The sequence below is a fragment of the Macaca nemestrina genome, chromosome 4 (genome assembly GCF_043159975.1).
Source record: "Macaca nemestrina isolate mMacNem1 chromosome 4, mMacNem.hap1, whole genome shotgun sequence".
Lineage (NCBI taxonomy): Eukaryota > Metazoa > Chordata > Mammalia > Primates > Cercopithecidae > Macaca > Macaca nemestrina.
This window is the reverse complement of record NC_092128.1, coordinates 36929181-36944025: the sequence shown is the minus strand read 5'-3', so window position 1 is coordinate 36944025 and position 14845 is coordinate 36929181. Positions and strand designations below refer to the sequence as shown.

The window sequence follows — 14845 nt, the reverse complement described above, 5'->3', positions numbered from 1 at the left end:
ATTAGCAGCCTTCTTAGTAATGTTGCTCTCCTCCTCCCACCTCCAACCATTATTGACACAAGAGACAGAATAAGCATTTTTGAACATGGTCTACTCTAACCCCACATTCAAACAGACCTTCGGACCTTTGCATTACTATTCTGTCTGCTTAAAAGGCTCATCTCAGATGTACATGGCTTGGTCCTTCACCTCCTTCAGATTGTTGCTCAATGCCACTTTCACAGTGGGATCCTCCCTGACGATCCTACTTAAAATAGCATCATCACCTCCCAGTGCCCAGGACTCCTTTTCTCCTTCAATATTATATTTATCTTCATCACACATATTCCCAAGTGGCATATTAGATGTCTTAGTCATTGATTATCTGTCTCCTCCCACTAGAATGTAAGTTCTGTGAAGATAATGATACTTTACTCTTTTGCTCTTGCATTGGAACAGTGTCAGACATAGCATCAGCACTGAGTAAATATTTGTTAAATGAATATCCTGTGTTTTAAACAGCTGCTAGTTTTTATCATAGTATTTATATCTCAAAATACATTTTCCCTTATGAATATGAATAAATGTAAAAATTGTCTCAGCCAGGCACGGTGGCTCACACCTGTAATCTCAGCACTTTGGGAGGCTGAGGTGGGCGGATCACGAGGTCAGGAGATTGAGACCATCCTGGCTAACACGGTGAAACCCGATCTCTCCTAAAAATACAAAAAATTAGCTGGGCATGTGGGCTGGCACCTGTAGTCCCAGCTCCTCAGGAAACTGAGGCAGGAGAATCGCCTGAACCTGGGAGACGGAGGTTGCAGTGAGCCGAGATCACACCACTGCACTCTAGCCTGGATGACAGAGCAAGACTCCATCTCAAAAAAAAAAAAAAAAAAAAAAAAAAAAAAAATTGCCTCTAGTTCAGTTCCAGCATAATACATAGTGTGCAATCCAGTCAAGTCACTTTACCTCTCTGGGTCCCATCTGAAAAATAAGGTAGTAGATTATATGATCCCTGAGGTTATTTTCAGCTCTAAAATTCTATTTGGTAGTATCTGGCCAATTGACCTTATAAACTGCTAAATTGTTTAGGGAAAAAGCTTTTAACATTCTTTCCATTTCAGAATATAAAAGGAATGCAATGTTCCTCTTAAACTAAAGAAGAAAGGAAAACTAACTTATATGCCATACTTCTTGGCAGTATATTCAAGAATATTAATCACTAATTACCTGTTTTAGAATCTCATCCAACAAGCCCATATTGGCCTCCTGAGCTTTTATTGTGTGGGAGAAAAATGCGTAAGTCTTCCTGGACATTAATTTTTCCTCTGGAGGTCTTTTAACTCCCAAAATTAGACAAGCTTCGGAAATATCCTCCTGAAGAATGCCACCAGCTTTGACATAGTCCTGAAATTGTAATTATGATTAAAGGTTATTATCCTGATTTGTAATATCCATGTTTTCTTGAATAAAATGTGTAGCAAACAAAGGCACAACAAATCTTTTGAAGGAATAAAATCTGTATGAATTAGAACAAATAATAGAACAACTACTTGTAATGTTTGTACTTATTGGCTAAAGATAAATCTATCATGGTCAACTCTTAGAGCATTAAACAATTAGAAAACTCAGCATATATATATATATATATATATATATATATATATATATATATACACACACACATATGTTTAAGAAGAGTTTATAATTTGGTCATATCCCACTAGCACATGTGACTTAAGCATATTTGTGAAATGTATATTTTGTACCAACAGTACACTGAAATATTAAATGCCAAATTGTGATTTATTAGTTGTATTTTTAAAAGATAAGACATAATTATAACATTTATTTTTCAGTGTTGGCTCAGTTAGTATTTATTACTGTCCTTACTGTACATTAGTCTGTGCTAGAGATGAGATGCTAAGATACAAGGAAAGATTGTCAAAATTTGTTCTATAAAGGAGCTCACAAAATATAGTAAAAGGTACTCTGGATTGGAGTAAATGAAAAATTCAAAATATTATGATCAGCAGCACCTAAGTGATATGCTACTTTAACTGATATTGAGATAATTCCTAGGTAGGATGATCAAAAAATATGAAAATTAATCTGAAAGGTAGGATACTAAAGAAATATGAAAATTTAAATTAATCTGAAAGGTTACCTGAAATTTAGAGAAATGAAGATGGGAAACACCAGATGGTGATGTCAGTAAGAGGCACTGAAGGAATGTATAAAAATACAAAGGGAGAGAAGTAAAGAGACATTTACAGCATACGAGTAAATCGATTTGGAAATGCAGGTTGAATGTCATTATGGCTAATATGAGCTTTATTGGGTAATAAGCAACAATCATTGATATGTATTAATAAATTACTATGTACTTTGCTAAGCTCTTTGCATGAATTATCTCATTTAAATTTCATAGAACTCTCATGAGGTAAGTACAATTATAATCCTCATTCAATCAATGGGAAACCTGAGACTTACAAACTTAATTGAGATTACATAGCTAGTACATGGAAGCAACAGACAGACATATCTGATTTTTAAATAAAGAGATATTACCCAAGCAGAATTAAAAGAGCATCTATGATAGCAGTTGAACAAAAGATAAGTTTAGTTAGGAATCTACTTCGAAGGAAAGTAGAGATGAATAACAGTGATAGTTAAAGAATGAACATGCAATTTCTCCCTAGTTTCTTCAAAAACAGTTCATTTTCTCATTTGTAGTAGATTGGTAAATAAACCATAGTAAATCTGTACAATGGAGTACTTTTCACACAGCCATGAAATGAAATGAAACGAAATGAAATATCTCTAAGAACTTACATAGAGCAATGTTCAAGATACGTTGTTACTAAAGAAAGAAAGCAAGGTAAAAAGAGTTAATATAGTAGACAGCCTTCTGTATAAGAACAAAAGGGAAATAAATACACACACAGGTGTTCATTTTTGCAAAAAAAGAAAAAAGAATGATAGATCAGAAACAAAAGTAACCTTTGGGGTGGGTGAGAATTGGATGTATGGGAGTAAAATGAAAATATGACTTCATTTCTGGAATTTGTAAATGTTCTACTTTGAAAAACAAAATTAAATAAAAAAAGGGAAAGCAAACATTAAAACTGAATAGAAGCAATAATATATAAATCTAGATGGATATTAGATTGATGATGAAAGCACACCGAAAAAATAATTCAAAAAAGTTTTTTAATACAACACTCTGAATATTCATTGTCAAATATATTCTAAAGGCAAAAAAAAAATCAAAGAAATGGTAAACTTCATTTAGTGGGCTTACTGTTAGTTGTAATAATAGTATTGTGATTCTGACACTATTTAATACATATTATAGGATAAAGCAAACAATATGCATTAATGTTAAAGAATTAAGATTTTTACTGTTGGAGAAAACAAATGCAAATATAAAATTTTAAAGGTAAAAAGTTGTGCAATGTTAAATTTTAATTTTCCTGGACATTAATTTTTCCTCTGGAAGTCTTTTAGTATCAGTATTAACTAATGATTAAATAATATATATATGTGTGTGTGTGTGTGTAGGCATCTGTTTGTGTTTATTTCTAAACTCTGTACACAAATAAAGCCTAAGAGCAGCAGTATCTCAGTAACAATAAACATGCTTAACACCAGATACCAGATCTCGGTTTCTATATACTAAAAGAAATTTAGTCTTCTTGGTGAAATTATTAATTTCCTGATGTGGGGCAGGAAAGGTACAAAGTGAGACTAGGACAATTTGTTATTCTAAGAAACAAGAAAGCTCAAAGATAAATGGATTCATGTCCAAAGGACAGAGAATCCCCCTTGGAAGGACTCACGCTAACCAATTTTGGGATAATTCAGATATTAAAAAGAATAATGGTAAATGGATTGAATGAAAAAGATCCATGCTTCCAAAATATACTCAAAAAAGCAAAAATTAAAGAAGCATAATGCAACAGTAAATTAGAGTTCACACTTTGATAAACAATTCAGTTCACTTTAATAAAACAGTACACAACTCATCTTTTAAGCAACATCCTAAGATTCATCTTGTCAACATGAAGAGGTATATATAAACTCCTCACAACAAGGCTTTAAATGCAATGGTAAGAAAGTTTTTTTTAAAGAAGTATGTTTAAACACTGAATTACAGAATTCAGTTTGGTAAACAGTTCAATGCACTGTAATAAAACAGTTCACAACTCAAAAAATGGAGAAGTGGAAGAGAAAGAAAAGAAAATCTCTTTTCTAAAGAAGAATGTCAGCAAACAAACTTAGGGGAGTGATAAAAAATTAGAAAGCATCACTTCACAAGTCTCCATGTAAAAACTGATTCAGGCAAAGATTATCAATGGAGGCTAACATAATTAGTTGTAAAGTTATTGAGGAATAGGAACATCACAGAACTTAAAATACCATACCACAGATGACTCAGTAATTACAAAGGATGAAACAGACTTTAACAATGAAGAGCTCTCACTGTAACTACCTCAACCAAGTGACCACACGTTGCTAACCATGGGACGACCTGATGTTTTATGCCTTTGATGTGATGCCATGGGAAGAACATATATCACTTATGTTCAATATATAGAATATAACTAGAATATAATCTAATCACGAGAAAACAACCAGATTATTCGTGCCCAGTAGAGGACACTCTGTAAGTCTTGGGCTCTTTTAAAAAGAGTCCATGTCAATATCAATATCATTGAAACAAAATCAGAAAGGGATGTATTGTTCTAGATTGAAAGAACTAAAGACACACAACGATAAAATGCAATAAAGCTTCATTAAGCCTCAATTAAAATAAAAGGCATTTGAGCCAATGGGGAATTTGAACATAGACCTATTTGAACTATCCGAACATTTGAACTATATAAGATGATATTATGAATTATTAATTTCTTAGGTATGAAAATAATATTGTAGTTATGTAGAAAAAACGGTTTATTCTGAGGAGATGCATATTGAAGTATTTAGTAGTAATGAGTTATGATGTCTGTGATTTACTTTAAAATGGTTCAGGAAAGGAAAAGTATATGTATATATGTATATTGCTAAAATGGGAATGAGAGTCAAACTTATACCATAACATTATTTTGAAGAGCAAGTGGAATGATGAACATGATGGGCCTCCCTCAGAGTGGCAGGCAAGGTGCATTCTCAAAGCAGCATTCTCTAGGTGCAAGAATGGAATCTTGTCCCCCTAGTCCCAGAACTAGGGCTGTACATGAAGGAGAGAATGATTGAAAAATATCATCTCCTAAAAGTAAGTTCTTTTATTCCTCAGCTGGAGTAAGCATAGAATAGGGTGAAAATAATGCTTTTAACCAAAGTAAAGAAATCAAAATGACACTAGCAAACATTTTATTTTCACTCAGATGCTCCTTAATTGTCATATGCAGGTTCACTTTATTCTCACATATTTTAAACATTGGAAATGCTTACCTTATCATGAATGGCCCGTCGATTCGAAGGCTGTATCAAGACCTTGTATCCCAGATTGGTGATGCCTTTGATGTGCTTGGGAGCTAGGGGGGCCCTTCTCTCCCAGGCATTCACATCCTCCCTCCGGACGGCCAACACAGCTTTGTGGTGAAGACCCTTGGAGAGGCTGACCTCCAGCCTGCCCAGTCCAGTCCTATGGACTCGCAGCATCTCGACACCTGGTGACTGTAAAGGCAATGTAAAGAGCAGAGCAACAAAAGGCAGCAGGGCTGGCAGATCAGTTCTGGTCTCCTGAGAAATCTGCAGTAAAATACAACCCGCTCTTTTGAAAACAGACACAAGGTAGAGAAGGAGGAAGGGAAAACTGGGATGTCAAGTGTTCCTTTACCCAAATAAAGCTGAGTTTTCCAAAGCAAGATTATTTAACTACAAAATGTTAAAAAGTATAGAGCAACATATGTGACACTAACTGCTAAGCTAAAATAGCTTTTTAAATACACATTTAAGCAAACATCTATTCACACAAAAGTTTTAGATAAATTAATTTACAGTGCAAATCCAGGAAGATAATAAAGAGCAAAACTTTCAGGTTGGTCCAAATTTTGATGGCATAAAGTTTGAAATCCTTATAATGGTATACAAGGCTCTTCACAATTTAGTGCCAATCTCTTTCCAGTTCAGCTCTGACCATTCTCAAAACAAGTGTTTCTCAGTGTGCCCCGCAGCCCAGTGTCAGTGAACTGTTTTTTTTTTTTTAAACTGGTTCACAGAGAGATGTGTACATAAATAGAAAGTAAGCATTTAGAAGCCTTAATACCACATGATCATTTTTATTTATTTACTTATTTATTTTTAGAGATGAAGCCTCACTCTGTCAATGCTAAAAATGCAGTGGTGAGATAATTGCTCACTGCAGCCTGGGCCCAAGTGATCCTCCAGCCTCGGCCTCCTGAGTAGCTAGGACTACAGGTGCACATCACCCACCTGGCTAATTTCTTTTTAAATTTTATGACAAATTACTGGGATTACAGGGGTAATCCACCATGTCAGGCCACAAGATGATTTTTTCTAGTAATTTATTGTTACTGAATTTTACAAAAGTATTGGTCCTCAACAGATTCAACAAACCTATTCTTTCACCATAGGTGTTAGAAGCTTAAGAAGCAGTGTTATATCACTCTGCTTCCACCACAGAGTCCAGCCTCACCTTCTCTGTTTCCCTTTGTTGCTCTAAACATGCCAGTTCCTCTTCCTGAGTTTCCTCTCCATACCATGGCCTCCTACTGTTGTATTAAACCCCGACCTGCCTCAACCAGTTTTCCGACTGCTATTCAAGTGAGAAGATTGTGTAATTCATCAAGAAATAGTTACAAAAGGCTTACTATGATGAATGTAATGGGCTTCTCTCAAAGTGGCAGGCAAGGTGCATTCTCATGAATAAACTCTACTCAAAGCAGCATTCTCTGGGTACAAAAAGTGTCTTGTCCCCCTAGTCTCAGAACCAGGACTGCACATGAAAGAGAGAATGATTGAAAAATATAATCTACTAAAAGCAATTCTTTTATCCCTCAGCTGGAGAAAGCATAGAATACATTGGAAATAATACTTTAAACCAAATTAAAGAAATTAAAGTGACACTAGCAAACATTTTATTTTCACCCAGATGCTCCTTAATTTTTCTATGCAGGTTCATTTATTCCTATGCAGAATAAATCTTATATAAATATTTAAAGCATAAATATCCAGGTTTAACAGTATTCTATCCATCTTCAAATAGTTACCTACATTTTGTAGCCAAATGTCATTTCAGATGATGATTTGCTGGATCATTTGAATGCTAAAACTTAGTTTTCCATGTAAAGTTGGCAGCAAAATATAAGGATTGAATGATTTTTATACCTTCTAGAATTTCCTACCCATCACTGCTAACATATATAGAAAAGTCTGCGTGAAACATATTTCTTTTACATCAGACTGCAATCTTGGAAGAGCACCAACCTGATGGATGGGGAAGACTTGACCAAACAATTAAGCACACAAGTACATTTCCTGGGGGCAAACAACTACTTGCTACCTAGACAGTAAATTTATAGGACACTTTACAACAGAATCAGAGAACAGACCAAACAGCGAAATGTCCGGCTAAGAAGGCTTTAGGAAGATGGCCAAGAAGAAAGCAAGCTGCACATAGCAAGAGAAACTGCTGATGATTAGGAATTCAGGCATTTACTCCGGGCAAAATATGCATGCAAAATAGATTATCAACATTTCAGTAAACCATTGTTATATACTGCATCTAATTTTTTGTTTATTCATGTGCTTTTGTTTTTAAAATAGACTGCATTAAACTCAATCCCAAACCCATAACATTCAGTCTTCTTGCAGCCAAAAGAAAAACTGCAATGTCCCGTAGAACCTGAATCCCTTAGTTCCTAACAAGACCAATTCCAAAGATAGTGATTCCTTTGAACACACACATCTGTCCAGAAATGGTCCCATCTTCCCAGCAGGGGCTGTGTTTCATGAATTCACAGATGACTACATAACCCTGTAACTTTTATTATGAATTGAAATTCTTGACTCCAACAGGAGGAACATGTGCAGATAATTTAATCCCTCCCCTCTAGCCCAAGCTTGAATTTTTTTTTTTTTTTTTTTTTTTTTTTTTTTTTTTTTTTTGAGACCGAGTCTCACTCTGTCGCCCAGGCTGGAGTGCAGTGGCCGGATCTCAGCTCACTGCAAGCTCCGCCTCCTGGGTTCACGCCATTCTCCCGCCTCAGCCTCCCGAGTAGCTGGGACCACAGGCGCCCGCCACCTCGCCCGGCTAATTTTTTGTATTTTTTAGTAGAGACGGGGTTTCACCGTGTTAGCCAGCATGGTCTCGATTTCCTGACCTCGTGATCCGCCCATCTCGGCCTCCCAAAGTGCTGGGATTACAGGCTTGAGCCACCGCGCCCGGCCCAAGCTTGAATTTTAACCTCACTCATCCATCACTCAGTAACAATCCCTGCTCCTTCTCCCACCACCTCCTTTGTCTGGGATAGGGCAGGAAAGCAGGAGACACAGACACAGATACAGACACAGACACAAACACAGACAGACAAGTAACATACACATATATACTTGCAAAGGCCAACTACCTTGGAAGACTAGGGAAAAAGACAGAAGTGCCTGGGACTGAGCTTCAGTTTATTTGGGATGCTACTTTCACTTTCACTTTTTGCATGGAAGGCTTAAATCATAATTTCTGTAACTTTCATAATTTCAATAAATGTAACAGTAGTTACATTGATTAAGCCTTACATGCCAAGCTGTATGCTGAGCACTTTATGGACATCATCTTATTTCCTCCTTGCAAAAATCTTATTAAGTAGATGCATATCCCCATTTTGTAGATGAAGAAACTGAACTGGAGTCATATAGGATCTGTTGCTTTTAAGCAGAAGCAGGATTCCTAGTTTAATGTTTAACACCTGGAATTTTCTCTTCTTTCCCAAAGGCTACAGATTCACACCATATAGATCCAACACATGCTGTTAACTCCAGCCAACTCTTGTTTCAGAAAGAAATCAGATCCGTATATATGGCTTTGCCTTCAACAGTTACAGTGAATTAGCGTTCTTCCCACAGCATGCGGTGCCTCTCTTGACTGCTTTTCCTGCTTTATACTGAAAATCATTCCTGAGTACCTGCCAAGACAAATTCTAGATTTCTGGGTGCTTAGAAAAAAAAAGTTTGATTCTAGTATAACTGCTAATTACTGCCTGAACCTTAAAACTTGGCTCAGAATAGAACTTTCAAGATTTACACTTCATTTGCTTCTGAGGTCTTCAAGAAACAGGAAACAGTGAGAATTTCTGAATTGCACTGCAGCTGTCTAGTATTTCATGGCAATGCCAACGGGGGCTGCTTTAGCTTTTTCTGTCCTGGATTTTGTGGTATTTTTAAAGAATACAGGAAGTAAATTCAATGTATATTTCTGGAATGCCTTCAATGAAGGAAGGATGGAAGATCGGGGTTTACTCACCACCAGCTCTAGTGAGGTTACCCGATAGTGTTGGTTGCTGATAACAGCTTGTAACACAAGCAAGGAGGATGTAGAAAAGCAGGAGGCAGAGAGGGGAAAGAAAGAGTTAGAAAGAACAAAGAGGAGGAAAATAGAGAAAGAGAAGTGTCACACAGTCAAGGGTAGGGTACAAGACCTTTCCTCTGACAAATTGTAACAGTCTTCCCTTTGTTACATGAGGTTAACAATTCAAATATAAAAATGAAACTCAAAAGATTTCTTCTCTGTTTTTGTAAAACAGAACACCACTAAGGTATACACTTTTATTTACTTACCTAAAACTGATCAGGAATTTGAAATGTCTCTAAAAGTCATGGGAGTATTATAGTGAATTGCAGCCAGATACAGTAGCCCCTGCTTATCTGTGGTAATACATTCCAAGACCCCCAGTGGATGCTTGAATTCTCTGATAGTACCAAACCCTATATATACTATGTGTTTTCCTATACATACATACCTATGATATAGTTTAATTTATAAATTAGGCACTGAAAGAGATTAGCAACAATAACTAATAAACGGAATAATTATGACAATATATTGTAATAAAAGTTATGTAAATGTGGTATCTCTCTCTCTCTCTCTTTTCTCTCTCAGAATATCTTAGTGTACTTTATACACCTATTTTCAGACCAGATTGACAGTGGGTAACTGAAACCATGGAAAGTGAAAACTTGGATAAGAAGGAACTTCTATGTACTGAGACAGGAAGATAATTGTGAAAGTTGCCCAGTAGCAATAGGAGAACATACTCTATGATACTGTCTTATCTTTCCATCTCTCAAGGGAGCAAGACTTAATCTTTTAATTTACTAATTACCAACTTTGCAACAAAAACATGAGAATCAGAGGAAAGATCATGCTTGAATGTTCTTTGTATTTTTTATTATTTTCCAGAGAAGGGAAAGGAAAAAGAGAGAGAGAGAGAGAGAGAGAGAGAGAGAGAGAGAGAGAGAGACACAAAGACAGAGCTCAGCACTCCATACTTATCCCACCATTTTCTGTAAATGACCATGAGCTGTGCTATGGTCACTGAGTACACCATCATTCTAAATCACATGGAGTAACCAAAGCAAAGCAGATTCTATAAAATCTATTTATAAAAGATTATATTTAAGAAAAGCCACTCTCAGGACAGAGAATCTCATGTGTGGTTAGAAAGGTCCTTTCAGAGTGTGAGCAGACTTGTCTTTTGTACAATTACATATATTAATATAAAAACAGCTACTCATTTGCTTATAGCATGAATATTTTCTAATATTTAAATTATAATGAAATCCAGAAAGTTTCTTGATAGAGTTATCAAAATTGTACATGGAATATGGGACAAATGCTTTTGATTCTCTTTAATTCAAAAAATATCTGGGGCCTACCTAAGATATGCACAGCATGATGCACTTGGTAAAGATATAAAGAAGCAGTAATCCAGTCCCTGCCCATGTTCAGGATTAGTTTTTTTTTTTTTTTTTTTGAGGCGGAGTCTCGCTCTGTCGCCCAGGCTGGAGTGCAGTGGCACGATCTCGGCTCACTGCAAGCTCTGCCTCCCGGGTTCCCGCCATTCTCCTGCCTCAGCCTCCCGAGTAGCTGGGACTACAGGCGCCGCCACCACGCCCGGCTAATTTTTTTTTTGTATTTTTAGTGGAGACGGGGTTTCATTGTGTTAGCCAGGATGGTCTCGATCTCCTGACCTCGTGATCTGCCCGTCTCGGCCTCCCAAAGTGCTGGGATTACAGGCTTGAGCCACCGCGCCCGGCCCAGGATTAGTTTTATCTAATTAAATGGTACTGGTCAATATCTAATGGTGAATTATTAATTATTGATTTTATCCAAATATTAGAGTCAAAGTGGGCCTGATAGAATGTAATTTAAAATCTTGCATTACAAACAAGAATAGTGGGCTGGGCGCGGTGGCTCAAGCCTGTAATCCCAGCACTTTGGGAGGCCGAGAGGGGCGGATCACGAGGTCAGGAGATCGAGACCATCCTGGCGAACACAGTGAAACCCCGTCTCTACTAAAAAAAATACAAAAAACTAGCCGGGCGAGGTGGCGGGCGCCTGTAGTCTCAGTTACTTGGGAGGCTGAGGCCGGAGAATGGCGTAAACCCGGGAGGAGGAGCTTGCAGTGAGCTGAGATCCGGCCACTGCACTCCAGCCCGGGCGACAGAGCGAGACTCCATCTCAACAAAAAACAAAACAAAACAACACAAAAATAAAAAATAAAAAAAATAAGAATAGTGAGGCCCATAGAAATAGGGGATTTTTTTTCTGTTTTATAGAAAGCATTTTCCAAGCCTCTATTATGTATTTTTATAATGACTTATCATAATTGATGTCACAATAAGACACTCTGTTGTTCTCATTGGTGTAACTCTTTAAATGTAACTCAATCAAGATTTTTCTCTCTGCTACTTTTCAGGCAGTATTTATGCCTTAAAATGGTGTATTTGGCCAGGCACAGTGGCTTATGCCTACAATGCCAGCACTTTGGGAGGCCAGGGTGGGCAGATCACCTCAGGAGTTCGAGACCAGCGTGGGCAATATGCAAAACCCCATCTCTACTAAAAATACAAAAATTAGCTGGGCGTGGTGGCACATGCTGGCAGTCCCAGCTACTCGGGAGGCTGAAGCATGAAAATCACTTGAATCCTGAAGGCGAAGTTTGCAGTAAGTGAAGATCATGCCACTACACTCTAGCCTGGAAAACAAAGTGAGACTTTCTCAAAAACAAACAAACAAACAAAGAAAAAACCAAATGATGTATTTAATTTTTGCAGTTTTTATAAGAGAAGTGGGTAGATGAAGAGAGCTGAGATTCTCATAGAGCTTTTCAGTCTTCCATCAAATAGCAAAAATTCTTTAAGTCTCTTCAATCCTTCCCATAGCACCAACCCACTCAGAATACTTTTTAAGCTTACAGTTCACCTACCTAAGCAAAACAATGCACAAGCATTACAAGAACTTAAGAATGAACTAAGCGGCCGGCGCGGTGGCTCATGCCTGTAATTCCCACACTTTGGGGGGCCGAGGGGGACGGACCACGAGGTCAGAGATCGAGACCACGGTGAAACGCCGTCTCTATTAAAAATACAAAAAATTAGCTGGGTGCGGTGGCGGGCGCCTGTAGTCCCAGCTACTCGGAAGGCTGAGGCAGGAGAATGGCGTGAACAGGAAGGCATAGCTTGCAGTGAGATTGCACAGCTGCACTCCAGCCTGGGCGACAGAGCGAGACTCAGTTTCAAAAAAAAAAAAAAAAAAAAAAAAAAAAGAATGAACTAAGCATTCATTGCTCCTCTTAATTCCTGTCACTTCTATTGGTATATGTATCAAGGATCACACATTCATTTCTGAAGAAATTAAGGCCAAATGTTCCAACTTCAATCACCACAGTTAGGAACGTGCTCTTTGTCCATCTATTTTAGATCTTTAAAATAACTTCACTACGGCATAATTCAGTGACTCAAACCAAAACTATCAAATCACACGGGGGATTTCTCAATGACAAATTATTTGCAATAATCAGGAATACATTGTGATTAAATATTGAGACTAAGAATGGAGTAATGTAGTCTTTAGATGAAGAAAATAAGTTCATGGATCAACAGCACTAATTATTTATATTCACCCTTCCAAGTAACTTAAAAAAAAAAAAACAAGTATATATTAAAACCCATGGTTTCTCAAGAAGCCTTGGTGTCTGTAAATAAGTGTGGCAGCTCTATGGCTATGAGTCTTGGTCCACACTAGGTATCAAAACCATAATATATTTTGGAAAGGTTAAAAAGAGTTCCAGAATTAACAGAGCACCTGCTGATGGCCTAGAAGGAATCCAAATCCCTCTCCATTTCAAGGCTTGCTAGAACTAAGCTTGGGCTTGCATTAACACTGCTCTCTATACTTTCACTTCCTGTGCGTTGGTACATTCTTTTAATGCTTCCATGTTAAACCTTTTATAAAATACTTTACCGGATTAAGAAGAAAATAGTAGACTTCGGGGGAGGAGGTCTATTAGTGTTAATTAATGTGGTTTGAGAATTTTCATATTTTCCCCAGCCCATCACCTACTCAAAGTTATCCATAAGCATGACACATATTTCTCCTGGTCTGTAGCTCATAATTTTAGCTTCACTGAAATGGAATACAAAGTTAGTTCTAAATTGTAGTCTAGTCCAAAATGCTTGTCTGCTTACTTGTCTGTCTCTTTGCTAAACTGTAAATGTGTATGAATTGTGTTTTACTCATCTCTGTATTCCCAATGACAGGCACATGGGAAAACAGCAAGTGTTTTAAGAAAGAATGAATAAATGAATGAGCAAATTCAATAAACATTATAAAGACCTATGCAGCAAGAAAACAAACAAAATAGACACATGAATAAGAAGAGACTCACATCCCCCAACCCTGTAAAAAAAAAAAAATTTTTTTTAAAATTCTCTATTCTCTTCCAAGATCTCATAGATCAGCGAATGTTATGAAATATAGTACAGTGTAGCGGGAAAACTTAGACATGGGAGCTGGGACACATAACTAGATGTAGGGTTCCTCCTCTCAACTTCAGTTTCCTTGCCCAGACTAAAATATAATACTAAAGTCCCTTTCGGGCTCCGATATTCTGATTCTATTAAGCATAGTAGTGACTGGACACTGTGAATGACAAAAACATTAGAAATGTAGAACATAAATAGGCACTCTGACTTATTAATTTCCAGCTAAAGTACACCAAACAGGGAAACAAAATACCAAAAACACAATCAAGAAAGAGTGGACATTCACTTGCGCTACTTGCATTAATAGCATGGAACAGGAGCCAAGAGCCTGCAACAAAAGATGGATACCTCAAAGGAATACTGGTTTCTCTCCTGGGTTCTTTGGCGGCCAAACTTACTCTGTGACCTTGACTGGCAACTTAACCTGTCTGTGCATCAAGTGCAAAATGAGAGTCATCTGAACCTCTACCTCTTAGGGCTCTTGTGACGTTTAATTGAGCTAGTATGCATAAAGTGCTGAGCATTGCTGTGTGTCATAAACAATAAATTTTAAGAAAAGAAAAAGCCTCCAGTCTTGCCTACTCCTCAAAAGCAAGCACAACCACCGCTAACATTTCTTTCCTCTGTCACACCATAGTAAGGCCTTCACGATGGGTCCATATTAATCCCCCACCCTTACATTATTTTGGAAAAAAAAATAATTAGAGCCCAATAAGCCCTCTCTTCAACTTCAAACTTTAGGCATGGATGTTCAAGATAAATAAATTACTATTTTAATGTTGTATTTCATCAAATTTAAGACAATTTTTTAAATACATTTTAGCATCTATGATATAGGGATGCATCTTACAATTAA

General features: G+C 37.1%; 1 protein-coding gene across 1 annotated transcript in view; it reads right to left on the bottom strand.

Annotated features, from left to right (window-relative positions):
- Positions 1–14845, bottom strand: part of LOC105475252 (aminoadipate-semialdehyde synthase) — a 69317-nt gene that overhangs the window by 52814 nt on the left and 1658 nt on the right. Inside the window, exons 2-3 of the mRNA XM_011730338.2 lie at positions 5440–5664; positions 1213–1389 (exon numbers count right to left, since the gene is read on the bottom strand). Of these exons, the coding sequence (XP_011728640.1) occupies positions 1213–1389; positions 5440–5649 (387 nt within the window). The 5' untranslated portion in view covers positions 5650–5664. The remainder of the gene's footprint in view (positions 1–1212; positions 1390–5439; positions 5665–14845) is intronic.